Here is a 26,465-nt window from a genome sequence, read left to right as displayed (position 1 = left end):
TTTTTGTTTGTTTGTTTGTTTGCCTGGGCAAACAAACACCTTTGTTCATAACTGGTATTTTAACTTTTGCAACACATGGACCATGTATGAAAAAGCCATGTCTGAGACAAATTTCAGGTGCAAATATGGCTCAGTCATTGTCTGTCCAACAATTGTTATGACTTTTGGTCCATCTAGCCCAGTATCTTGTCTTCCACCAGTGGCCAATGCCAAGTGTTTCAGAGAGAATGAGCAGAACAGTCAATCATCAAGTGATCCATCCCCTGTCATCTACTCCCAGTTTCTGGGAATCAGAAGCTAGGGACACTCAGAGCTTGGTGTTGCATTCCTGGCCATCCTGGCTAATAGCCACTGATGGACCTGTCCTCCATGAACTTATCTAGTTCTTTTTGGAACCCTGTTATAGTTTTGACCTTCAGAACATCCTCTGGCAATGAGTTTCCATAGGTTGAATGTGCATTGTGTGAAGAAGTACTTCCTTTTGTTTGTTTTAAACCTGCTGCCTTTTAATTTCATTGAGTGACCCCTAGTTCTTGTGTTATGTGAAGGAGTAAATAACATTTCCTTATTTAACTTTCTCCACACCTGTCGTGATTTTATAGATCTCTATCATATCCCCTCTTAGTCATCTCTTTTTCAAGCTGAACAGTCCCAAACTTTTTAATCTCTCCTCATACAGAAGCTGTTCCATACCCCTAATGTTTGTTGCCCTTCTCTGTACCTTTTCCAATTCTAATGCATCTTTTTTTGAGATGTGGTGACCACAGCTGCACTCAGTATTCAAGATGTGGGCATACCATGGATTTATATTGAGGCACTATGATGATAGGTGCGGACTCTGTGGGTGCTCTGGGGCTGGAGCACCCATGAGAAAAATTAGTGGGTGCTCTACACCCACCGGCAGCCAAGCTCCCCTCACGCCCTGCCCCACCTCCTCCCCCTCCCCTGAGCACACTGTGTCCCCGCTCCTCCAGCTACCTCCCAGCGCTGCCCGCCCGGCCGCCGCCAAACAGCTGTTTGGCAACATTCGCACACTCCAGGAGGGAGGGAAGGAGCGGGAATGTGGTGTGCTCAGGGGAGGAGGTGGAGAAGAGGCAGGGCCGGAGCAGGGATTTGGGGAAGGAGTTGGAATAGGGGCAGGGAGGGGGCGGAGTTGGGGTGGGAACTTTGGGGAAGGGGTTGGAATGGGGGCAGGGCAGGGGTAGGGGTAGGGCCTCATGAAAGGGGTGGAGTGGGGGCGGGGGCGGAGGCAGAGGCGGGTCGAGCACCCATGGGAAAGGGGGGAAGTCGGCACCTATGATTATGATATTTTCTGTCGTCTTATCTGTCCCTTTCCTAATGGTTCCTAAACATTCTGTATTTCTAGCTAGGATCAGTAACAGATGAATATGTGTTGCTATGTTGGGAAAATGTAAAAATATTAACTACAGGTGTGTGAACGTGATTGGACAACTGAACAATACTCTGCTCATATTTTATGACGATGAAGGCCTATCAGCATCTAAATAGTGTTATGCAAAGAGAAGACCATAGGTCTGGTTCACTTAAAATACTTAGTTAACTGTAACTGTTTTGAAATTATTATGGAACCATAGTAATGACAGCATAGTTCTTGTGGTGAGACAGTTTCCATTTGGTGCAGTTTTAATTAGTAAATGTAAGTATTTATCAATTTGGACTCCACCCCAAAAAATGGATCCAGGGATAGGGTTATGCTATATCCACCAATATTAATATAAGGTGATTTCAAGAAAATCTCTTCCCTCTATGGAAGAAGCGTACACGGTGTGAATACACAGCCGGCTCCAAACTGAAGAGCAAAAGAGAGCGCTGTGTGTAAATATGCACTACAAGCTCTGTGCCAGTGCAGTGGTAAAATACACTGCAACCCGCAGGCAGCTGCTAGTTTCCAGAAACAAAGACAATTGAAATCAAGTAAATGAAATAGACTGAAATTAGAGAAATTTGGAAAATAATATCTAAATGTACCTTTCAGATTGTTTGGTAACAAAATGTATTGCTTATAAATGATCAATATTGCCTATAAAAACTGAAATACAATACAAATCAAATCCTGCCAAGCCTTGAGCTTGACAAGTTAGTTTTTCTAATCTTTTTAAGACTGTACTGTCTATGGAAGACTGTCTTCATCTGTGTTTGGAAAACAAGCTCATTTAAAGCCTGACCACAATATAAATAAACCAAGTCTTCAAACATTCTCTGGAACATCTCTCTAAAGTGGCCTGTCTAGGAACTACAGGTTGTAGTCATCTGTCCCCGCTGCAAGATAGGCAGGCCTAATTTTATTCCTATTTAACACTAACACTGTGGCAGCTCTAGAAGCCAGCCAGGCCAGATTGTTAGGCGATATACAAACACATAGAAAGTGACAGTTCCTGCCCTAAAGTGCTTGCTATCTCTTTAGAAGATCATGTAGCTGATTCTGGAGTAATTTGTTATGAATATTTGAAATTTCACTCCATGAGTGAGGCAAATAGTCCTTGCTGAAAAAAATATCGTAGCTTATGGCATTAAGTCTGTGGGCATTGCCTTTCGAGCCTGCAAGGTGTGCTGGCACAACCTCTTCCTTAGCTAAGGCTTGATAAAAAGTGTACTGAGTCAGTGGGAGACTTGTTCCCTTGGCTTCAGAGATCTTTGGATCAGCTCTATCCTTCTGTGACTTATTGCTATGAAGCAGTGCCTAAAGAGGTGAGTTAATGACGGGAATCTTAACTCTGTAAAGGTTCTGATTCTCGTGCATTTAGATTCTCAACCTTAATGTTGCATTAAATAAACACAAGCCAGGAAATCCAGAAGTGGCCTGGTGAGTGATTACCCCATGGATGTGCTCTACAGAACTTGTAAAATGCTTTGAGATCCTTCAGGCTGAGAACTGCTGTACAAATGTAAGTTATTGTCCTGAGCTTGATTGGCTGGATTGATGTCATAAAGCACTATAGAACTATTATCTTCATACTGAAAGGGCTCTCCTCAATTGCATGCTCATTCCGGGTCCATACTAGTCTTATGAGTTAACCAGTATCTGGGGACCTGAAAATTCCAGATGTATTTTCCTGCAACTTCCATTTTTATTTCACTGTAGTAATTCCTGATGGGGATCCCTCCTTTTGTGTGTGTTACTGAGTACATGTTTGTAACAAAGTCTAAAAGACGTATTAAAATTATTTATATATAAATGTGTGTGGGGCCCGGCCAGCTATCTCTTCAGATGCTTTCAGAGTATGATGTGGTAGGTTAAGCCAGATGAGTCATGTTGCTGAAGCACGAGAACAGCTTTTTGAAGCTATGCCCCTGAATCATTAATCACAGCCCATAAAACTCTCTGCAGCAGTTTGGGACCACTGTTCGTAGTTGAGTTAAACCAATTCAGAAGCTTTGTGACCATGGGAGTGTCTGGAAATACACACATGTGCACATGCTGGAATAAGGGGGAGGAATGAACCAAAACCTCCTCACCCCAGAATGCACATGGCAACAGGGCACTATAGGAATCTGCAGAAACATGATTTTGTGAGCACCTGTCTGGAACTACCCCAGCTCCATCAGTTGCACAGGGTGGGAGGTGGTGATGACCATTTCAAAACAGCCTTCCCCTCTTCAGAAACCCAAAGGCACAGGGGTCTGTGGAAGACTCTCCAGAATTTGACTTTCTGTAGCCTGTGTGTGTAGTGCTCTTACTGTTACACTGCAGCAAAGAGTGCAGCCCTTTCTAGTGTATTCTTGAATAAAACCGTGTTAAGATGGAGTTTAAGGTTGAGAGCAGAGTTTTATGAAATTACCAGTATTTTAGGGTAAAAAAAAAATCACAGGTTAGTTGTAATTATTCCAAAAAGCAAGCATCAGGAAATCCAGTTATGGTTTAACTTCAAAACTATCCAGATATCCTAGCCATAATTCGCACTGCTGAGCTGAATTTCTAACACACGTGGTTTAGCCCTTTTAAAATCTGAGGGAGCTCTACAAACCAAGCCATTTTTGCTGCAGATCCATTTAGGTGTTGAGTGTGCGAAACTCCCATCTGTAACATTGTGGAGACCTTTAGTCACCCTCACAGAACAGCTGAGGAGATCTTATTTTGTAAACTTAAAAAAAAACTCCGGGCAGACATTGAGCATGGCAAATTTCAGCTGCTAAGGGCTGTTAGAGAAAGCTATGGGTGACTGAAAAGAAGGGTGTGTTTTTTGAAAACAGCACTTGTCACCCACCCCTGGCTCTTGCTCCTTGGTGTTCCCATGATAGGATTGGGTTGGGTATGAAGAGCTGTGGAAATTCTTGAGGAGAGCGTGTGTAGAGGAGGTTGAGGTCCTTAGGAAGTCAGGAAAGGGATAAACTTGGCTTTGTATGCAACATGTTCACCTGGGTATGAAATTGGAACTGGAGTGCACTAGAGATGTTATCTTTGGACTTCAGTTATTTCCCCACTAACCGTAACTGTGAAATACTAACTGCTTTTCCTTTGCATTTATTGGACGGCAATAGTCAGATACATATTAAAGCAGTGACTTCAGGCTACACCCTGCCATGGACCATGCCGGGAAAATCCCCAATAATTTGTAACCGACCACCCATTTCCTGACAGACTGTATTATGTGTCGATTCCCCTGCAGCACTGAATAGAGGCGGGGGATGGGGAAGATTCTGTGCTGCATGTATTTCAGCAAGATGCATAACATGAAGTAATGCAGTGTTAAATATCCTCAGGATGTGAGGAGGGAGTACAGGATCTTGTGCAAATGCACAAAGGGGCCTTTTTCTCCTGATTTAAAACAAAGAAACACATGTTTTGGCTGAGCAACTCTAACTGACCTTTCCAGTAAGAGCATATATTTTTCACCCATTAGGTAAAATAGATTTTAAAAACTTAAGAATGCATTTTCATTATTTGCAAAACAGCTAGTTTGATAATCATGTAAATGATATTATCTATGATGGGATTTACTTTTTGCTTCTTTAGACTCTGGGAGATCTTGTGTCTCTTTTAAAAGAAAGAGAGAGCAAGAGAACGTTACAAACATGTACTTCTAGTCCCAGACGCAGTCTGCCAAGAGGTAGAGGTGAGTTGAGTGAAAGCCAGATAGCCAAATCCAGTTCACATTAAAGTCAACGAAAAGGCTCCTGTTGAATTCAGTGGGAACTGGTTGGGCAGTGGGGCAGGAAGATTCCTGTGAGGATGTGGAGAAAGGTCTCTAGATAGCTGTCCAAAAATAGTTTTGCTAAACAATTCAAATCAGAAACCTTTGAAAACTGTTCATGAGTTCCCTATTGAGGGCCTTTAGTGTCCGACATTTTCCAGTAACGCTCAAATGAGGTTCTTGTAGAGTGATCAGTAAACCAGAGGTGTGTGTGTTTATGGGGACAGGGGGTACAGTGAGTAAATGAATTATTTATGAATTACTCAGAATATGATTAACACATAAGACTTTCTGTGAATTGAGGGAGCTCTTTGCCAACTGTTGTTGCCTACCAAAGGGAAGTCAGGTAGAGATGCAGATTCGCTCCTGGATCTGTTCAAAGGCAAGAGAGCCATTCTGAAAGATACGGTTTTCCAGTGTGCAGGACTCACTAAAGTTGTTGTAAATTCCTGATAAGGAAAGTTTATCCAAACAAGTTCTTCCATTTTTAATCTTCTGAATAAGTCTTCTTAGAATCTCCTTAATAGTCGTGCTCTCATCTTTTCTCTGCATGTCCAGCCAAGCATGTAACCAGGGAACAGCCTCTCTATTATTTCTTTGTCTGTTTTAGTCTGATTTAGGCCCAGCTGTGACTGATAAACTATGCTGGTTCATGGTCCTGGCTGACTTCCATAGTGCAGAGATTTAAAAACAAAACAATTTCACTTCAGTGTAATCCGTTATTTCAGGATCTCCCATAGGTCCAGAGCCCTTCCTGGATATGCCAGTCAGCTGCCAAACACTGACTTGTCCCAGCAACCACCCACCCCTTTGAGCAACCTCTCATCTACACCAGCCATGCCTGACACATTTTATGCTATTCCGTGTCCTAACCTGCCAGTGCTTGGGGCAGGGTTTATTGACCAAAAGCTTGTTATAAGCAATTTATTTGCACACAGTGACACACATGGAGCAGAACAAAACTTGACAGCTATGGAGGAAACTGAAGGAGTGCAGGGGTGTGGAGATCTAGGGGTTTTGGAAGGCAGACTGAAAAGGAGCAGAATATGACTTAGGAGGTGCAGAGGAATAGGGGTGACAGGTGGAAAATGTGAAAGGTGCAGTATTGTAAAGGGAAAGGGAGTGAAAATGTGGGGGCAGGTAAATATAGACTAGAGGCAGGACACTGTCAGGGAGGGGGATGTGAGTAAAGAAGAAGACTGGGTGGGCTGGAGAGGAAGACAGGAAGGGGGACGGAGTAGTGATAAAGGAGAGGTAGAATGGCAGCTCCCCCTTTGCAGGGATTAGCAGGGGCGAAGGAGTGCCCTCCAAGAAGCCAGAGGGGTAACATGTTTTTGCATGTGTGTATCACCTTGAGTTTTGACCCTGAAATGTTCAAACACTGAGGGGATGGTCCACTTAAAGTCTGGGGGTAGAATGGGAGGAGGGGGGCTTTAATTAGACAATAATGTATGTTAGTGTGCCTTGTCTACATTAGACTTTTCAAATATGTTAGCTAACACATGCTAGCATCACACCTTAAATCCTAGTCTAGACAAGGCCAAAATGGTCCCATGGGGCTCCCTGGTCAATGTCCCATCATTTCCACATTCAGTGTGCTCAGTTTTACAAGCTAGGATGGCTATTCTAATTGCGGGTACTGTGAACTCTCCCTGGGGGAGCAAAATACATAACATCCTCCCCAAAATGGATGAAAAGGCCACTTCATCTGGAACCTCAATTTTATGTTAAGGCAGCCTCACAAAATTCTACTTCTACATCTCAAGGACAAGTACAGGCTAGTAAAATATCATTAATGGTTTTGTTTTTGTTTTTTTTTATCACAAGGGTGGACAAGTCAGTTTTGTGCCTGGGCCAGTAAGGACAAGTGTGCAAGGCTTTGTTTAGGGTTCCAGTTCCCATGTATGTAGGAGGACAAGGTAACAATAGCACAGTTAGTGATGCCGAGGCCAGAGCAGGATCCTAAATGACTTGGAGTCAGGCTTTCCCCCCCTCCCCCACCTTTGCCCACTGACTGCAGGTAACTAATTCTGTGTGACAGACTTGTAGAGCAGTGTAAGAAATAGCACACTGCGGGAAGGAGAGTCTGATGGCATGGGTGCTATATGCCTCAGGAGAAGGGGGAGAGACTGATTGTGCGAGAAGCTAGCTGGAGCTTGAACAAGGAGTGAAATGGCTTAGAAACCTCTTCATCGGCTTTGTCTCGTTTTGTTCCAGGCCTATCATGACTGTGAGATTCAGTCTCTGAAGGAGTAGGTGCTCTTTGTTGCCATGACGACAGGCGACTGCTGCCACCTACCTGGCTCATTGTGTGACTGTCCAGGAAGTGCTGCTTTGTCTAAGTCAGTGGAGGACTCCGACATCGGGCAACCACAGTATGTCACCCAAGTGACTGCAAAAGATGGCCGGCTGCTCTCAACAGTGATCAAAGCACTGGGAGCACAAAGGTAAAGGAACATTGCTCACTGCTTGCGCTGGGCTGCATCAGCCTTTTGCTCTTCGCTATTACTATATCCCAGCCCATTTGCCCAGGAGCTTCATGGTAAACTAACATTGGAGATGATGATATCTGTTTAGCCAGACCTGTCCAGGGAAATAGACCCTAAAATGGAACCAAATACTAATCGAATACATACAATTAATTAGGCTCTCAAATGTCCATTGCATCCTAACCAGACTACCTAGCACTGACCACGCCTAGGCCCTGTGTGCTACAACTGGCATCAGCTGGGGCTGCAGTGAAGGTGAGACATCCACCACCAAAAAAGCCAGGGACTAGGCTTACTGTGATGATTATTTAAGCACCAAAGACATAAGACAAAATACAATCCTTGCTCCAACAAGCTTGTGATGTAAAAAGTGCACATGCCGACTGTACAATGCCCTTTCTCCCCAGCATACTGGAACAGCAGGGCACATATATTTGAAGAAATCATGGTGTCCAAATATAACTAGTGTAGGATTCTTGTATATTTGAATATCCCAGCTACTCACAAAAATGGGCAGGCAGAACAGAGGGTCGGTATGATGTGCCTGGGAGTCATAGAGGGTGATGTGTGTCAGTTGAGTCCCTTCATGTGTCTGGATAGAATCTAACCAAGCTAGTAAAATTTAAAGCTGTATCTTTATAGAGCATTTGCCAATATTTTTTTCCATATCTGACTTCCAGTTTTGTCCTCTGCCGACTAGACTGTGTCTTAGTAGACCTCCAGGATTGTTGATTCAACAAGCAAATGGCAGCGAAATGTGCTGAAACTTTTTTGGTTTAAAAAAAGCTCAGATAAGCTGGGCAGTCTCCCTCTGCAGAGAACACTGGCCTCACATTCAACTCAGCTAGTGAGTTGGTCAGAGAACTTCGTTTCAAATCCTACCTGAGTGTCAGTTATTCTATTCCATTTCAAATCTATCCATAAACTACAAATAAAGAATTGATGAAGTGTGGAAAATGGTGACTCTATGAATATGTGGAAGGCAGAGCTAGACACAGACATTGACAAAGGCAAAACCGAATGCTTTGTCTAACAAACCTGGAGCAGAATGGTGGAAGTGAGACTTGAATTTCTTTTATTGGGGACTGCAATGGGAGTTCATGTTCCTCTCTGCAAACAGACTATCCCGGCCCATAAAACCCAGATGTAGGAAGTCTGGCCTAATAGAGAAGGAATAAGCTCTAGTGGGCAGAGCAGGTGTCCAGGGTGGGGAAGGAAGTCAAGGGTCAGCATCAGAGTCAACTGCCAGTTACTAGAGCCATGGGTCAAGCCAGAGTCAGAATCAGGAATCGAAGCTGAGGGTCAGAGCCAAGGGTCAAGCTGGAGTTGGAGCCAGGACTGGTCAGTGAGGCTTGGAGGTGAGGCAGGGAGGAGCCAGGAACAGGAAGAGAGGCAAGAATCAAGCATGGAGTAGGAGCACAGTGGGAACAGGAACGAAGGTTGGGTAAGGCAGGAGCAGAGCAGGAACAGGATTAGGTGCAGGAAGCAGGCACACGCAAGGTCCAGTGCAGCCACAACAGGAAACTACTTTGTTGCTTGGACAAACTTCCTATTCCTCCTCCTGGTTTAAATAGCGTAATTGGATCAATCAGTGGAGCCCGGCAGTCCTCCAATCAGAGCTCCCATGGGTGGTGCCTTGACTGGGGCTATTGCCCTAGTAGCTTCTCAACCCACCTAGTTTCAGTAGTCATTGGGCGGAGGCTAGGATGTGACAGTTGTCTGGGGACTCCCAGGCCTGGGTTCAAGATCTGGGACATCACATCACCCCCCTTCTTATGGCAGCAATGGGATGGGCTTTTCAAGATGGTTCTTGTGGAATGTTCTTACAAATTCGGGGGCCTGGACATGTTCAGCAGGCTCCCAGGAACGCCCCTCAGGCCTGTAACCCTCCCAATCAATCAAATGCCACAGCTTATCCTACTTGGTTTTAGAATTGAGGACTTCATGGACGATATACTCTTCATGGTCCTGCACACACATCAGAATGGGGGGGTGGCTGGATCCGGTGGGGAAAAAGGGTTAGCCACATATGGCTTCAACAGGGATGCATGAAATGCTGGGTGGATTTTGAAGGAAAAAGGCAGGTAGAGTTTGAAGGTAACAAGGTTGATCTGTTAGTGGATGGTAGGCCAAGGAATTGGGCAGCCCTGATTGAGTTTATGGGATGGTTTGTTGGTATGGAGGAGCTCTGCTGAGTGCCATACTTTATGGCCTACAGTGAAATTCGGGCCTTTTTGTTGCCATTGATGCTCATATCGCTTGTTGTCCTGTTTGGCTTCCTCAGGCGGGTTTTTAGCTCCCCCTGGGTACGATGGATCAGTTGTACCCAATCTGAAGTGGTTGGAGTAGGGGAGGTTGGGGGTAGTTAAGGATGGAATTGGGGATGGAACATGTAGTTTGCAATAAAAGGGCTTCGTCCTGTGGAAGTGTGTTCAGTGTTGTTATATGTGAACTCTGCTTAGGATAACAGTGAAGACCAGTCATTCTGATGGCGGTTGCTGTAGCTCTGGAGATACTGCTCCAGGATTTGGTTCACCCTTTCTGTCTGGCCATTCGTTTGCGGGTGATAAGATGAAGAAAGACAAGAGTGTACTCCCAGCAATCGGAGGGCCTCCCGCCGGAAGCAAGTAATTAACTGAGCAGGTCAGAAATAGTGCACTCAGGGAGTCCAGAAGGCGGATGACCTGGTTTCCCTGTAGCTGGGTGGTCTCCTTGAAGGAAGGTAACCAGGTACAAGGCACAAAGTGGGCCACGTTCATGAGGAGTGTGATAAATGAAGGCATGTGGGGGATGGGGGTAGCTCCCTGTTATGGACATCCAGCCAGCCAGTTAGCCATAAAATCCCTCTTACTAGCTGTTCTCTACCTGCTTTACCTATAAAGAGTTAAAAAGTATTACTGCTTTGCATAGGTTAAAAGGAAGTGAGTGGGCACCTGACCAATAGAGCCAATGGGAAGGCTAGAACTTTTTAAAATTGAGAAAAAAACTTCCCCTTTGTCTGTCTGTGGTTGCTCTCCTGGGGAGAGGGGGACAGAGCAGCAATACTGTAAGAAGCTTTGGGCCAGGTATGAAAAATCATTTGTATCATACCTAAAAACTACTTATTTAAAACCCCAGAGATGTAATTAGATCAGGAAATGTCTAGAAAGGCGCGATTAGGTTTATCTTTATTTCTTTATGGCTTGTGGATTCCTCTGTGCTAACCCCCAGGTGCTTTTGTTTTGCTTGTAACCTTTAACCTGCACCTCAAGAAAGCTATTCTTGATGCTTAATTCTTGTATTTGCTCTTTTTAACTCTATGTATTTATTTATTTTCTTTCTTTCGTTCTTTCTTAATAAAATTTACCTTTTTTAAGAACAGGATTGGAGTTCTGTCTCTTAAGAGGTTTGTGCACATGCTTTTTTTAATTAGCTGGTGGCAACAGCTGATTTCCTTGGGTTTTTTCCCCCAGCTCTTTCCCGGAGGGCGGGTGAAAGGGCTTGAGGGTACCCCACAGGAAGGAATTCTCAAGTATGCCTCCCTGGGTTCTCAAAGGAGTTTTGCACTTCGGTGGTGGCAGCATCTACCAATCCAAGGTCAGAGAAAAACTGTAACGTTGGGAGTTTAATACAAGCCTGGAGTGGCCAGCATTAATTTTTAGAATCCTTGCGGGCCCCCACCTTCTGCACTTGAAGAGCCAGAGTGGGGAATCAGCCTTGACATGGTGGCAGAGCAGTGGGATCATTTTGAACCAGAAGCAAAGACCTCGGGATTTTAAAAGGACACATTTTTCCTTTTGGCAGCCTGCAAAGCCTGAGAGGGTTTTGTTTTTTTCCCTCTTTCTTTTCTTTGCTGGCTGAGGGGGAACAGGCATGCAAAGGGTTCAGCCTACTAAGCCAGGGAGCCCAACAAGCAGTTTATTTTTTTTTCTAGCTTTGTGGCAACAGGGCAGCCCTGTGCATGAGGTTGTGGCCAGGCACCAAAACCCTAGAGCAACCAGTCTTCCGAAAGTGGTACGCCACGGAGAAGACCAACCCAGATCAAGCCCAGACATCCAGCTCCATGACAGAAATGCACGGAGGGGATGGGGGACCGGGAATTTCCCAGGAGGAAAGGGTCAGCCCTCCCCAACCCAAGATCCCAGTGCCAGGATGGAGGGATGCCCTTAACCCAGGCCGAGTTCTAACTGTGGAAGACAGGAATTTCTTCCTAGAGATGAAGTGCTTGGAGGCTGAAGCGGAGGAGAAGTGCTTGGAAGTGGAGGAAAGGAAAGAGATGAAGTGCTTGGAGGCGGAACTGCAGCTGAAGCGCTTAGAGCTGGAAAAGGCTAAGCTGGGTCAACCAGGTAGCCCTAGCAATCCTCCTCCAGGTACCGTTCCCCATTCCAAGAAATTCCCCACATACAAGGTAGGCAATGATGCAAAGGCCGCCTTAGAAAATTTTGAAAGATCCTGCCTTGGGTACAACATCTCTCCAGACCAGTATATGGTGAAGCTGAGGCCACAACTCAGTGGACCCTTAGCAGAGGTGGCAGCTGAAATACCTAAAGAACACATGAACGAGTACGAACTTTTTAAACAAAAGACCAGAATTAGGATGGGGCCAAGCATGCCCGTCGGCGGTTCAGAGCCCTAAGGTGGAAACCAGATGTGACATTTTCCTGACATGCCTACCACATTGAAAAAATTGGGATGCCTGGATATTGGGAGCAAATGTTAAGTCTCTGGAATATCTGTCTCTCCTAATACAAATGGAGCAGTTCTTAGAGGGTGTTCCTGAGGAAATAGAAAAGTGCATCCTAGATGGGAAGCCCAAAACTGTAATTGAGGGGGGGAGATCGGAGCCAAATGAGTGGAGATGGTGGAGAAGAAAGCTAGTAGCAGTTGGTGCGGATACCAGAAGGGGCAACCCGAAATAACACCCAACCATCAGTCAGCCCAAGGCCCCACCTCACAAGGAGGAGCCCTCCACCCAGCCAGGAAAACCCCAGATGCCCTCTCATCCTACCACCCTACTCTCCAACCATCCACCTCGCCCAAGCCCACAGTCAGCTGGGCGATGCTTTAAATGTAATGAGCTGGGGCATATGAAGGCTGACTGCAACTCATCACCCCGAGGTCCCACTGAGAGCCTCGCAAATACCCCCAGAGCAAAGGGAAGCTGTGAGTGTGGGCGGGAGGAAGATTACTGCGTGGAGAGACACTGGAGCACAGGTATCAGTCCCTAGTGGACCCCAAATTCGTCGACCCAAAGGCCCAAGTGACAGTGCAACCCTTTAAGGCCAATTCTTTTAATTTGCCTACAGCCAAGTTGCCTGTCCAGTACAAGGACTGGTCAGGATTATGGACTTTTGCAGTCTGACGATTATCCCATTCCCATGCTGCTGGGAGAAGACTTAGCCAACCATGCGAGGCTAACGAAAAGGGTGGGGATGGTCTCCCGCAGCCAGGCTAAACAGGCCTCCACACATAATCCCATTCCTGAGCCTCCTACAAGAACCCACTCTGTGTCCCCTGATACCGCAGGCCCGGGGACCCAGCCAGAGGTGGTGGAACCAGACCCCAGACCAGAGTCTGACAGCGGTTGTAGATCCAGTTCCTGGGACCCAGCCAGAACCAGCCCAAGGATCGGAACCGGCGGAGCAGTCAGTACCAGAGCCCGTGCTTGCAACCGCACCAGAGTCAGGGGAGCCAGAACCAAAGGGCGCCACAGAGCCTGCACCTGCAGCAGCAACAGCAGCAGCAGCTAAACCAGCACAAGAAGCTCAACCAGAGCCTGAAATACAACCTAGTGCACCAGTGGAAAGCGGTTCACAATCGATGGAAACACCCCCATCACCTGCATTGCTTCCAGTGGGTCCAAGTCCACAATGCAGCGAGGAGCTGATGTCTCCAGCATCAAGGGAGCAGTTCCAGGCAGAGCAGGAAGCAGATGAAAGCCTCAATGGAGCTTGGACGGTGGCACGGAGTGACCCACTGCCTCTCAGCTCTTCCGATAGGTCCAGGTTTGTTGTAGAAGGAGGACTGTTATACAAAGTAACCCTTTCTGGTGGGCACAAGGAGGACTGGCATCCTTAGAGACAGTTGGTAGTTCCAACTAAGTATAGGAAAACGCTCTTGCGCTTAGCCCACGATCACCCTAGTGGCCATGCTGGGGTGAACAGGACCAAAGACCATTTGGGCAAGGACGTTTCTACCTATGTCTGGTCTTGTAAGGTGTGCCAGAGGGTGGAAAAGCCAAGACCAGGTCACGGCCCCTCTCCAGTCACTCCCCATAATTGAGGTTCCATTTCAGGTGTAACTGTGAATATTCTGGGTCCTTTCCCTAAGAAAACACCCAGAGGAAAGCTTACATACTGACCTTCATGAATTTTGCCACCCGATGGCTGGAAACAGTAGCTCTAAGCAACACCAGAGCTAAAAGCATGAGCCAGGCATTGGCAGACATTTTTGCCAGGATAGGTTGGCCCTCAGACATCCTTACGGATTCGGGAACTAACTTCCTGGCAGGGACCATGAAATGTCTTTGGGAAGCTCATGGGGTGAAGCACTTGGTTGCCACCCCTTACCACCATCAAACAAATGGCCTAGTGCAGAAGTTTAATGGGACTTTGGGGGCCATGATACATAAATTCGTGAATAAGCACGCCAATGATCGGGACCTAGTGTTGCAGCAGTTGCTCTTTTCAGGGCCTACAGGGCCGTACCACATCCCAGTTTGGGATTTTCACCCTTAGAACTCATTTATGGCCACAAAATTAAGGGGCCATTACAGTTGGTGAAGCAGCAATGGGGGCGGGGGCAGGGGGTTACATCTTAGAATCATAGAAGATTAGGGTTGGAAGAGACCTCAGGAAGTCATCTAGTCCAACCCCTTGCTCAAAGCAGACCAACACCAACTAAATCATTCTTCTCCAGAAACTAACATTTTGGACTTTGTAACCAACCTGCAAAACGCCCTCAAGGACTCTCCAGCCCTTGCTCAAGAAAACCTACAGGATGCTTAACAAGAGCAAAAGGCCTGGTATGATAAACGTGCCAGAGAGCGCCCAGATATGTAAGTAGATCAGGAAATGTCTAGGAAGAAGCGATTAGGTTTATCTTTATTTCTTTATGGCTTGTGGATTCCTCTGTGCTAACCCCAGGTGCTTTTGTTTTGCTTGTAACCTTTAAGCTGCACCTCAAGAAAGCTATTCTTGATGCTTAATTCTTGTATTTGCTCTTTTTAAATCTAGCAATAGCCTGAGTTTTCCAATGTATTTTCTTTCTTTCTTTCTTTCTTTCTTTCTTAATAAAATTTACCTTTTTTTAAGAACAGGATTGGAGTTCTGTCTCTTAAGAGGTTTGTGCACGTGTTTTTAATTAGCTGGTGGCAACAGCTGACTTCCTTTTTTTTTTTTTTCTCCCCTCAGCTCTTCCCAGAGCGGGGGTGAAAGGGCTTGAGGGTACCCAACAGGAAGGAATTCCAAGTGCATCTTTCTGGGTTCTCAAAGGAGTTTTGCACTTGGGTGGTGGCAGCATCTACCCATTTAAGATCAGAGAAAAACTGTAACTTTAACATTTTAATACAAGCCTGGAGTGGCCAGTATTAATTTTTAGAATCCTTGCGGGTCCCCACCTTCTGCACTTGAAGTGCCAGAGTGGGGAATCTGCCTTGACAAGGTGATTGACAATAGTTAAGATGGCTATATTTCTATTGTACTCAGGTAGCTCCACAATTAAGTCTAGTGAGATGGGCAAGGGCGAGCCCACAAGGTTTGTTGTGTGGCACCTTAGTGCAGACACGTAAGTCACAGGAGGCTACATATGCTTGTGAGGCCACCAAAAGAAATAGGAGGCCAGGTGCTACATTTTGGAACAGCCCCACCTAGGGGGAATCGTGGTACATCTGCAGGGCTGCCACATGGGGACTGCCAGGGGGAACATATATGTGTCCCTTCACAAAGGTCAGTCTGTCTTGGAGCTCATGCACTTCCTGGTCGATGGCTTCTTGATCGTCGAGGGAAGTCCCCTTGGCAGAGGCTGAGCAGATTAGGACAAACTGGTCCGGGAGCATTGTCACACTGAGGAAGTTATGGGACTTTAGGATATAGGAGTCTCTTGGTTGGGTTTCTTCTGGCCAGCATAGTACTCCACCTTTTTGGGACAGGGCATCTGCTTTGCCATTCCTACCACCTGCATGATAGGAGATTGTAAAATTAAAATGGAAGAAGAACAGGACCCATCGGAGCTGTCTGTGATTGAGGATGTGACGGGTTGGATCACAGAAACCCCCTTGGGAGCTGCCACCCGATGTGCAAAGACTACCCCTGCTTCTGTTTTCCCTGCCAGCTCAGGACTCCAGCACCCTGTCTTGCTGAGCCAGACACTCCCGTCTGGCTCCAGACACAGACCCAGGGTCTGAATCACTTGTCCCAAAGCTGCAAGTTTACCTGAAAACAGCTCGCAGTAGCGTGCTTGTCTTTAGCACTCAGATGCCCAACTCCCAATGGGGTCTAAACCCCGATAAATCCGTTTTACCCTGTATAAAGCTTATGCAGGGCAAACTCATAAATTGTTCGCCCTCTATAACACTGATAGAGAGAGATGCACAGCTGTTTGCTCCCCCAGGTATTAATACATACTCTGAGTGAATTACTAAATAAAAAGTGATTTTATTAAATACAGACGGTAGGATTTAAGTGGTTCAAAGTAGTAACAGACAGAACAAAGTAAGTCACCAAGCAAAATAAAATAAAATGCGCAAATTTATGCCTAATCAAACTGAATACAGATAATCTCACCCTCAGAGATGTTTCAGTAAGTTTTTTCTCAGACTGGACACCTTCCAGGCCTGGGCACAATTCTTTCCCCTGGTACAGCTCTTGTTGCAGCTCAGGTGGTAGCTAGGGGATTCTTCATGATGGCTTCTCTCCTTCTCTCTTCTCTTCCCCCCTTTATATATCTTTTGCATAAGGCGGGAACTCTTTGTCTCTCTGGGTTTCCACCCCCCCTCACTGGAAAAGCACCAGGTTAAAGATGGATTCCAGTTCAGGTGACATGATCACATGTCCCTGCAAGACTTCATTACTCACTTGCCAGCACACACATATACAGGGAGACTCACAGGTAACTACAGCCATCTGCAGACAATGGGAGTCATCAAGATTCCAAACCATCATTAATGGTCCACACTTTACACAATTACAATAGGCCCTCAGAGTTACATTTTATATTTCTAGTTTTAGATACAAGAGTGGTACATTTATACAAATCAGATGATCATACTCAGTAGATTATAAGCTTTGTAATGATACCTTACAAGAGACCTTTTGCATGAGGCATATCCCAGTTACTTACATTCACTTATTACCGTATTTTCTCTAAAACTATCCCAGTTACATTATATTGACTTATTATCAAGTTTTTATAAAACCATATAGACTGCACGACGTCACAGAGGGCTTTGACTTGCTATAAATATTCCAAATTCTTATAGTCTGTGTATACTTGGACCGGCTGTCGGGCCCCTTCAAGGTAGTGTCGCCACTGCTTGAAAGTTGGCTTGATAGCCATGAGTTCATGGTCTAGGATTTCATAGTTTTGCTTGGCGGGAGTGAGCTTTCTAGAATAAACAGCATGCGGATGCATCACTTGCTGGCACCCATGCCTCTGGGAGAACACTGCTCCAGTTGCTACATTAAAAGAGTCCGCTTCCACAATGAAGGCTTGTGTAATATCAGGGTGGGCTAGTAAATGCAAGTTTTAGGTGCTCGAAGGCACATTGGGCCTCCAGAGTCCAACTGAACTGGATGTTCTTATGGAGTAAAGTGGTCAGAGGGGCAGTCTGCTCTGAGAATTTCAAGATGAACCGCAGTAGAAATTCATGAAGTCCAGGAAACGCCGAACTTTGTGGATGTTCCGAGGTGCTGCCTTTACCTTTTCTGGATCAATTTGAACTCCTTCCAGGGACAGGATTAATCCCAAGAAGTCAGTAGAAACACAGTTGAAGGCACATTTTTTCCAACTTGGCATACAATCCATGTTGGCGAAGCCTCTCCAAGATGGTGTGAACGTGAGTTGTATGCTGTTTGGAACGGTCTGAAAAAATAAGTATATCATCAGGATACATTACTACGTATTTATTGATCTAGGATGTCCCAGAATAACTCATTAATGAAGTAATAGAACGTAGAGGGGGCATTTGTCAGCCCAGTGGCATCACCAAATATTCAAAATGGCCATAGCGTGTCCAAAAGATGGTCGTCTACTCGTCTCCATGCCTAATGCGCACAAGGTTATATGCGCTCTGAAGGTCTAGTTTTGTGAATATTCGAGCAGGTACCGATTTCTCACTGATATCTGGTTCAAGGCCTGGTAATCTACAGAGAGATGGAGGCTGCCATCTTTCTTCATCAAGAGAAAAGGCACCCCAGCAGGTGAGGTGGATTTATGGATGAAACCCTTGGCCAAATTCTCCTGGAGGTATGCATATAAGGTTGCTAGCTCAGGTTCAGACATGGCATAAAGCTGGCCAAATGGGACTGGATCTCCGGGCTGTAAGTTTATAGGACAATCGTAGTCCCGATGGGGAGGTAGGGAGTCCGCATACATTAGCAAAATCACTGTATTTGGTGGGGAGTTAATCAAGGATTCCACCTCCTATTTCTGTAGGCCAATCACTACCTCCCGTGGGGCCTGGGTGTCTTCTGGGTGTTTCGCATCCATCAGATCCCAGCAGTGCTGTTGACAGAACTTTGAGGATAGAGAGACTCATGATTCCTGCAAGTGAATGAGGGGATTGTGATGGATTAGCCAGGAGATACCCAGAATCGGGAGAAATGTGGGGAGCATTACACCAAATTGCAGTGTCTCTTGAGGCCCCCAGATTGTGACCTTCAGGGGGATGGTTTCAGTGACTACAGGCCCTGAGGATATTGGGGGGGGGGGGGGGGGGAATCAATGGTTTCTATCAGGCAGACTTGGACTATAAGGGTCTGGTCTGTTGTCTCGTCCATAAAGTTTTCTGTGGTGCCTGAATTGATGAGGGCCTTATGCACAGGGAGTTGCCAAGTCTGGTGCAGGATTCTTAGCCTAGCAGGCACTTGGAGTTGTGGCCCCACCTGGTGGGATTCGGTTCATGATCCCTTCAGGACTCAGCCTTGGGACTTAGGGTTATATCTTGCCTTTGTGCCCAGCTCAGACCAGGACTGGGTTGGCTTGTTCTCCAGACCCTTTTGAGTCAGCTTTCAGGCCAGGCAGGTGGAGACGAAGTGGCCTGGCTGGCCATAATAGAAGCATAGATTGAGGTGTTGGCCATTGGGTGGAGGCCAGGATGTGGCAGCTGTCTGGGGACTCCCAAACCTGGAGGTTTCTTCAGGGTTAAGTTGCCAGCGGGCAGAGTCTATCTGCATCTGCTTGGCGTGCTGAATAGTTTGGTGGTTGTAGCAGGTGCGTGCAGGGTAAGTGGCAACTCTCACTTCTCTTCTCACGCCTTTCCCACAACTGGTTGTCAAATTGTATAGTCAGCTCTATAAAGGTATCCAGGCCTGCTGGGGTTTCCGCTGGGGCCAGAGTGTCCTTGAGCTCCTCACTCAGACCCCATTGGAAGTGGAATAGGTGGGCCACCTCATTCCACTCTGTGTCTGATGCCAGTTGGCAAAAGTGGGCTGCATATGTGGGCAGCAGTACCCTGCCTCTGCTGGGCATCCTCACCATTCGAGCATGTTGGGGTTCAACAGTGCCTGTAGGAAGGTGTCCCAACAGGTTAGTACTGGACTAATGCCCTCTAATAGTGGGGAGGTCCAGTCCAGTGCCTCCCCCCGTTAGCAGGCTGACTACCAGGCCTACCTTGGCCTGGTCGGAAGAGTACATTTGCAGCTAATGTCGGAACTGGAGGCGACATTGATTTATAAACCCTTGGAACTTTCCATGGTGCCCATTGAAATGTTCTAGCAATGGAGTCACAGGCCCTTGTGCGAGGGGTGGCACAGCAAGTGGGACCCTGAGGTCAGTGTTTTTGGCGTGGAGTTGAAGAGCCTGTTAGTGTAGTGTCTGATTCTCCTCAGTAAACTGAGCAAGATGGGCCTGTGTTGCCTGGTAGTCTGCCTGGAGGTGGGGTACCCACTCAGTTCTCCAGTTCCCTTTGCGAAGAAAGAGTGAGCCTTGCTGATTCCATTCTGCTGGGTCCTCCCTGAGAAGCAGTCTGAGCAAGCTGTTATGGACTGGGATTCAGGCAGTGTGGCCCAGTAGTGCAGGAGACAGGTCTAATGGGTGGAGCAGACATACAGGGTGGGGCAGGAAGCCAAGCAGCACCAGAGTCAACTGCAAGTTTCTAGAGCCAGGGATCAAGCCAGTATCAGAACCAGGAATCGAAGCTGAAGGTCAAAGCAGATGTCAGATGCTAACTGCCAGAGCCAAGGGTCAAACTGGATGGGAGTCAGGGTCAGAAGTTGGAGGCCAGGCTGGAGCCAGGACTGTATTGGAGGTGAAGCATAAGGGCAGGAGGAGAGGCAAGGATCAAGCACTGAGCAGGAGTACAGTGGGAACGGGAGTGAAGGCGGGGGTAAGACAGGAGCCAGGAGCAGAGCAGGCACAGGGTTGGGTGTAGGAAGCAGGCACAAGCAGGGTCCAATGCAGCCACAACAGGAAACCACCTTGTTGGTGGTACAAACTTCCTGTTCTTCCTCCTGGTTTAAATAGCATAGCTGGACCAATTGATAGAGTTAGGCAATCCTCCAATCAGAGCTCCCATGGCTAGTGTCTCGGCTGGTGCTATAGCCCTAGCTTCTGAGCCCATCCAGTTTCAGTAGCCATTGGGTGGATGCCAGGATGTGGCAGCTGACTGGGAACTCCCAAGCCTGGATTCAAGACTTGGGACATCCTACTGGGTGGGAAGCTCATGCCTTTAAATTAGGTGGGGGAATGAGGATCAGTTAAGCAAACTCTGTCTGGAATTCCAGAGCATAAAAAAGCAGTAGTATCTGTAAACTGTGCTGCTTTTAGGGCTCTTGGTGTGAGGGTGTCTATATGGCTGTAATGGAATCCTACTCAGGCATCACTATTTCAAATCTCTGCATTTTCACAACTACTTAAGGTTAGGGTGACCAGACAGCAAGTGAGAAAAATCGGGACGGGGGTAGAGGGTAATAGGACTCTATATAAGACAAAGTCCCAAATATTGGGACTGTCCCTATAAAATCGGGACATCTGGTCACCTAACTTAAGGTGTTGGTGAAGTCAAACAGAGCCATGTGGCTGAACCTGATTGTGAACATAGCCAAACCGAGAGCAAAGTAACCACAGAACCAAGTGAAATACAGGAGAACCTCAATGATACCAACACCAGAGTTACAGACTGACCGGTCAACTGGACACCATGGGGAACCGGAAATAAGCTATCAAGTAGCAATGGAGACCAACCCCCCTTCCCCCCCCCAAAACCCCACAAACAAACCAGCAAATACAGTATTGTACGGTGCCTGTATTGCATTTTAAAGGTAGGCACATCTGGACTGCCTGTCCCCGTCCCCACTCCCTGCTTACCATGGGTTGGGGCAGCCCCTTACAGGTAGGAGGTGGTGAATGCTGTTTTCCCCTCTCCCTCCCCCTTGGCTGGGAGGGGAACAAGCTTGCAAGCTCAGAGTCTGGGAAAGAAACTTTCCGAGCTGCTACTGAAACGTGGCCTGGAGTATAAGCTGCTGGAGCCGGAGCCAGAGTTCCTGCCTGCACACTGCACTCTGGAGGAGCAGCTCAGTTTTAAAGGACCAGGTGCCTCACTCATCAACTTTGTAGCCAGGGGGCTAGAACCAGCTATCTGTCCCCACCCCCACTCACCAGGCAGAACTCTGAGCCCTTGCGCCGAGCAGTCTGCCCTGAGGAGCATCCCACAACAGCTTGTTCAGAGTTATGAACAACGTCCATTCCCGAGGTGTCCGTAACTCTGAGCTTCTGCTGTACTTAGTACTGCTGCTTTATTTATTTGGCTCAGATAAGGATGTGAAATGAAAGAGTTGTTGAAAGCAAAATAGGAAGAGAGGGAAGGAACAATACTACTGATACTATAGACTGTGTCCTGCCACAGTAACTGACCTCAAGATCTCATGAAACCAAACAATACCAGGAACAGCGTGACTGATCTTAAAACCGTGAGAGACAGAGAGACAGGGGCTAGGTCAGGGTTGGAATCTCTCCACAAAATGGAGTCACATTTGAAATATTTCCTTTGTCGTTCCAGCAAAATTTTGCCTTTTTATTTTGAAAGCTTTTCAGATGTTATCCACTGGATTGCTTATTGGTAGCCAAGGTTATATTAGGACACTGGAAATCTGAGACTTCTCAAACAGCAAGAGAGTAGATAAAATATCTCACAGATGCAGTTCTTAGCAAATAACAGAGAAGCATGAGAATATTTGAGATTTGGGGTGTGTTTTGTTTTTTTGGTTTTTTTTTAAACTACCTCAGTTGTTAATGCTGCGTATAGTTTATCTGAGCCATATTTATATAGCACCATAACTGGACTTGGTGCTTGACTGAAATAAGACGCTGCCCCAGGCCCTGAAGAATTACACTGTGGATCAAAAGAAAGGAGCAGAAGTAGGGAGAGCAAAGATACTTTTATGTTTTGCATGAAGCTTCTAAGCTATGGTGTTCTGTTTTTTTCATCCAAGGCCTGGCTAGGGCAAGCAAAGAGGAGTAGCTGGCCCAGGAACGGAGTCAAGCAGTGTCAAGTGGGATTTGAAAGCGAGTGAGGGTTTGTGGCACACTGGCAGAGGGTTCCAGAAGCAGGAGGCAGAAGGCGGTGAGAGTATGGGGAGTAGATGGAGCAAGGAAGTGAGAATGGGCAGAATACAGTGGGGGGATGTGTATACTATGGAACGTTCAGTGCCCCGGGGAGCTCTGAACTTGACGTGGAAGGTGACGGGTTGGTGAAGTGATGCCAGGGTGTGGCAATGTGGTCAAAGTTGCAGGGAAGCGGGGTCACTGTACATGACCGTTGCATGGCATGAAGACTGGATAGTCAACAAGGCCCGAGAGGAGCAGCTGATGGTAGTCCCAATGAGCGAACTATGGCATGAGCCAGGGCTTAGCAGTATGGGGGAAGGGAGACGTCCTTCAGTGCGAGCACAGAGTGGGTCGGACAGAGCTGCACCTCCTCAGTTCTACCCACTGGCAGCTGTGGGAGAGTGGTGCTGAACCTCCCCAATCCCTGCTAGTGTCAGCCAAAGGCCCTGACCTACCCTCTCTCTAGTAGAGAAGCTGGGTGCAGGGTGGCACCTGCTGCTTCCTGCTCTCCCCACTCCCTGTCCCAGCTCCTGTCTATCTTGGGTATTTTAGGACACCCACTATCTAATTTGCATATTAATTCAAGTTCAGCAGTTTCTCATTGAAGTCTGTTTTTGAAGCTTTTCTGTTGCAAAATTGCCACCTTTAGGTCTGTTACTGAGTGGCCAGAGAGATTGAAGTGTTCTCCTACTGGTTTTTGAATGTTATGATTCCTGATGTCAGATTTGTGTCCATTTATTCTTTTGCATAGAGACTGTCCGGACAAATGCTCAAATAAATTTGTTAGTCTCTAAGTACTCCTGGTTTTTTTTTGCAGCAGAAAAGCTTCAAAAACAGACTCTAACGAGAAACTACTGAACTTGAAATAATATGCAAATTAGACACTATCAATTTAGGCTTGAATAGAGACTGGGAATGGCTGAGTCATTACACACATTGAATCTATTTCCCCATGTTAAGTATTCTCACACCTCTTGTCAAACTGTCTGGAATGGGCTATCTTGATTATCACAACAAAAGATTTTTTTCTCTTAATTAATTAGCCTCTTAGAGTTGGTAAGACAACTCCCACCTTTTCATGTTCTCTGTGTGTATATATATCTCCTCACTATATGTTCCATTCAATGCATCCGATGAAGTGGGCTGTAGCCCTCGAAAGCTTATGCTCTAATAAATTGGTTAGCCTCTAAGATGCCACAAGTACTCCTGTTCTTTTTGCGGATACAGACTAACACAGCTGCTACTCTGAAAACTTTCCTGAATGGGACTTTCCTGCCATGTTGCCCCGCCCTCTGCTCCTTGGCACTTCTCCCAACATGACCTTTCTGTTGCAGTTTCACTGCAGTGTTTTCCTGGTGCTGTGGAGAGGCGCCTGGGGGGATTCCACTATGTCTTTTTCTGTTTCTGGCACACTGATCCCTAAAACACTTCTTATATTTACATTGAATTTAAACACTTGGCAATATAACAATTAACACTTAAATGTAAGACTAGATCCAACGTAACCAGGCAGTCAGCATGACCAGGCCAGACTCCTTGAAGACAGATTATTTGCATTCTGGAACTGACATTTCACTTCCATGCAATTTAATTTTATGCATTGCATTGATTCATCACTGAAAATGCAAATTCCACCTAACCGATGTGAATCTTTGAGGCAGAAATTCTCATTTTGCCAGAGTTCTCTGTAGATTTTGTTGTCACAACCCAGTCCTTTGTGCTTCTCTGTCTCTCTTTCTGTAATTGTAAATGCTCTTATGAGCTACTTGGACAGTGACCCTGTGGTGAGCAGCCTTGGACAGTGCTAACAATGCACAATAACATAATTCCAGAAAGACCCAGGGAAAGGTACCCTTAGGAATATATGAACAGACTGAACTATTTTCATTTCGATCAACAACCCAGGACCATTGCTTGGAAAACTTAAAAGGCCCTGAAAGTATTTGTACTAGTCTTCCAAAGCTTTTCTAGTCCTGGCAGGTCAGAAGATATTTGACCTTTAAAATCAAATCTCTCTGATTACTGTGTTGGCTTCCTCCACACTTGATTCCAATATGTCTGTTTTATGTGAGATTTCAAACCACTAGGGGAATGATTCATGCATTGTATTATTACTAAAGTGCAATCTGTGTGCTAGGCCCGGCCTCTATAGACATGTAGGAAGAAATAGGCCCCTAGCCCTGCAGAGCGGATACTATACACGGACCATGTACAAATGGAGGGTGGAGTTGGTTGCAGTGTGGTGGACAGAGAAGCTTAGTATGCCACTAATTTTGCTGGGTGGTCTTTTATTTATTAGCACATGATATGCCTTTTGGGAGCATGGCTTCTGATCTGTTTTTATTTCGAATGCAACCTTGGTCTTTAGTTCTAGCTGGTTTTGAGACAGCAGCTGCCAAAATCACATCCGAATGTGAGTAGGTGGGAGGGGGAAAGCAAACGATAATTGAGACTATCTGATTTTTAACATTGCGATTTCATGACTTGGATATGCACGATTGCTGTGTATGCCGTAGAGCTGAGACCCTAAGCTCTTTAGTGAGATATTTCTGTTTACAGCGTACACTTGAAAATAAAGACTCTGAATCGATCCATAGTATCTTAATCTGGTGCTTTTTAGAAGCCTCCCCAGCAGTACAGGTAGCCATTCTGGACTCTCGTCCACTGTAATTTTTGCTCCCTCATTACGTACTAATGTAGACTAAGATGTAACTCTTAGTAATGCCCTTGCAGTTATTGACATGGCCCACATGCCGTCATTTACTGTGTGTCTTTTTGAAGCTATTTCTGCTGCTGCCACAGCAGTTTGCTTTGAAGAGTCCCCCAATCTCCAGCACAATGCAGCACCTTGTCTAGCATTAGCATGCCCTTGCAGGGCATGGTGAGATGTCTCTCAATGTTCTCTGGACATGGCTGTGCCATTCTTCCTAGTCTGACAGCAATTTCATCCCATTATTTGCCTCTTTCTTTAGTGATGGTCCCATCTGTCGAATCTGCCATGAAGGTGGAAATGGGGAGGGGCTGCTTTCTCCCTGCGACTGCACAGGAACACTGGGGACCGTGCACAAGAGCTGCCTGGAAAAATGGCTCTCCTCCTCCAACACTAGTTACTGTGAGCTCTGCCACACTGAGTTTGTCGTAGAGAGAAGACCAAGGCCCCTCACAGAGGTACCACTTTCTTCCTGCTTGGCTTTTCATATGTTGTTTTCTTTACCTTTGAAGGAAAATGACTGATGTAACAGTTTTTAATTCAGTACTCTGGGGTACCATCGGGTCCCTTGGGCCCTGCATTCAGCCTGTCTGTAAAGCTGTGTATTTAGCAAAACATGAACCATCTCCTTCCTTCAGTGTTTTTTAAAAATTGAACTTGCATAGTTTATTTTTAAAAGTTGCATAACTTACTTTGGGCCCTACATATAGATGAAATAGTCTCCCAGAGTCACACGGTGGATCATTCTTAACCAGAACTTTGTTTTGGACATAGACAATTTGATCATGTCCTTTTAATGCACTATAATCAGCAATGGTTAAAAAAATTACTGGGAAATAGTATTTTTTCCTCAATTTTAATAAAACTAATATAATGTGAGGAGTATATATGATGCATTATAAAAATACCCTGACATAATAACTTGAGGTGTAAGAAATCTGTGGAAGAGCAGAGTTCATGCCTTTGGTCTGACTGGGTGTTGGCTGAGAGTCAGGTGTATCCCCTAGAGGAGAGTTGGAGAGTAGGGGTTAGGAGGTTAGGATATTTGTTGTTAGCCTCCTTAGAGGCAGACAAAATTGGGTGAATGAGGAGGCCAGAGAACTATAAATTTACCTTTATGATTGAGACTGCAAACAAAAACACTGTGGAAATGCAGAATTGTTGTTTTCATTTGCCCTGTTGTCCATACATAGGTAGAATTCTGTCTTGTTGTATGTGGTGTCCCCTTTATTAACTTAATATTAATGTGTAATGTGGCTTCGAGAAGTGTCATTTTTCCTTCCCTATTCTCCCCAGTATTTTGACATCTAATATCTCAATGTTTCATTAACGTAGCTCTCTTGCATTTAATTTCCTTGCTGTGTCTTGCAT

The 26,465-nt window shown here is 46.0% G+C and overlaps 1 protein-coding gene and 1 long non-coding RNA gene across 6 annotated transcripts in view; one reads left to right on the top strand and one right to left on the bottom strand.

Moving 5' to 3' along the window:
• The window catches only part of MARCHF2 (membrane associated ring-CH-type finger 2), a 74,698-nt gene that overhangs the window by 11,114 nt on the left and 37,119 nt on the right, over positions 1–26,465 (top strand). For all 5 annotated transcript variants that reach the window (XM_065578275.1, XM_005283779.5, XM_042841386.2 and 2 more), the window contains exons 2-3: positions 7,371–7,600; positions 25,357–25,552. In XM_065578275.1, the coding sequence (XP_065434347.1) occupies positions 7,425–7,600; positions 25,357–25,552 (372 nt within the window). In that variant the 5' untranslated portion in view covers positions 7,371–7,424. The remainder of the gene's footprint in view (positions 1–7,370; positions 7,601–25,356; positions 25,553–26,465) is intronic.
• LOC135977419 (uncharacterized) lies at positions 16,584–21,259 on the bottom strand. Its single transcript, XR_010594900.1, has 2 exons — positions 21,146–21,259; positions 16,584–17,701 (listed from the first exon to the last, which is right to left on the bottom strand). It is a non-coding gene; the product is annotated as an uncharacterized LOC135977419 (long non-coding RNA).

This window comes from Chrysemys picta, chromosome 25 (assembly GCF_011386835.1).
Source record: "Chrysemys picta bellii isolate R12L10 chromosome 25, ASM1138683v2, whole genome shotgun sequence".
In the NCBI taxonomy this organism is placed as follows: Eukaryota; Metazoa; Chordata; order Testudines; family Emydidae; genus Chrysemys; species Chrysemys picta.
This window is presented reverse-complemented; position numbering and strand designations above follow the sequence as displayed.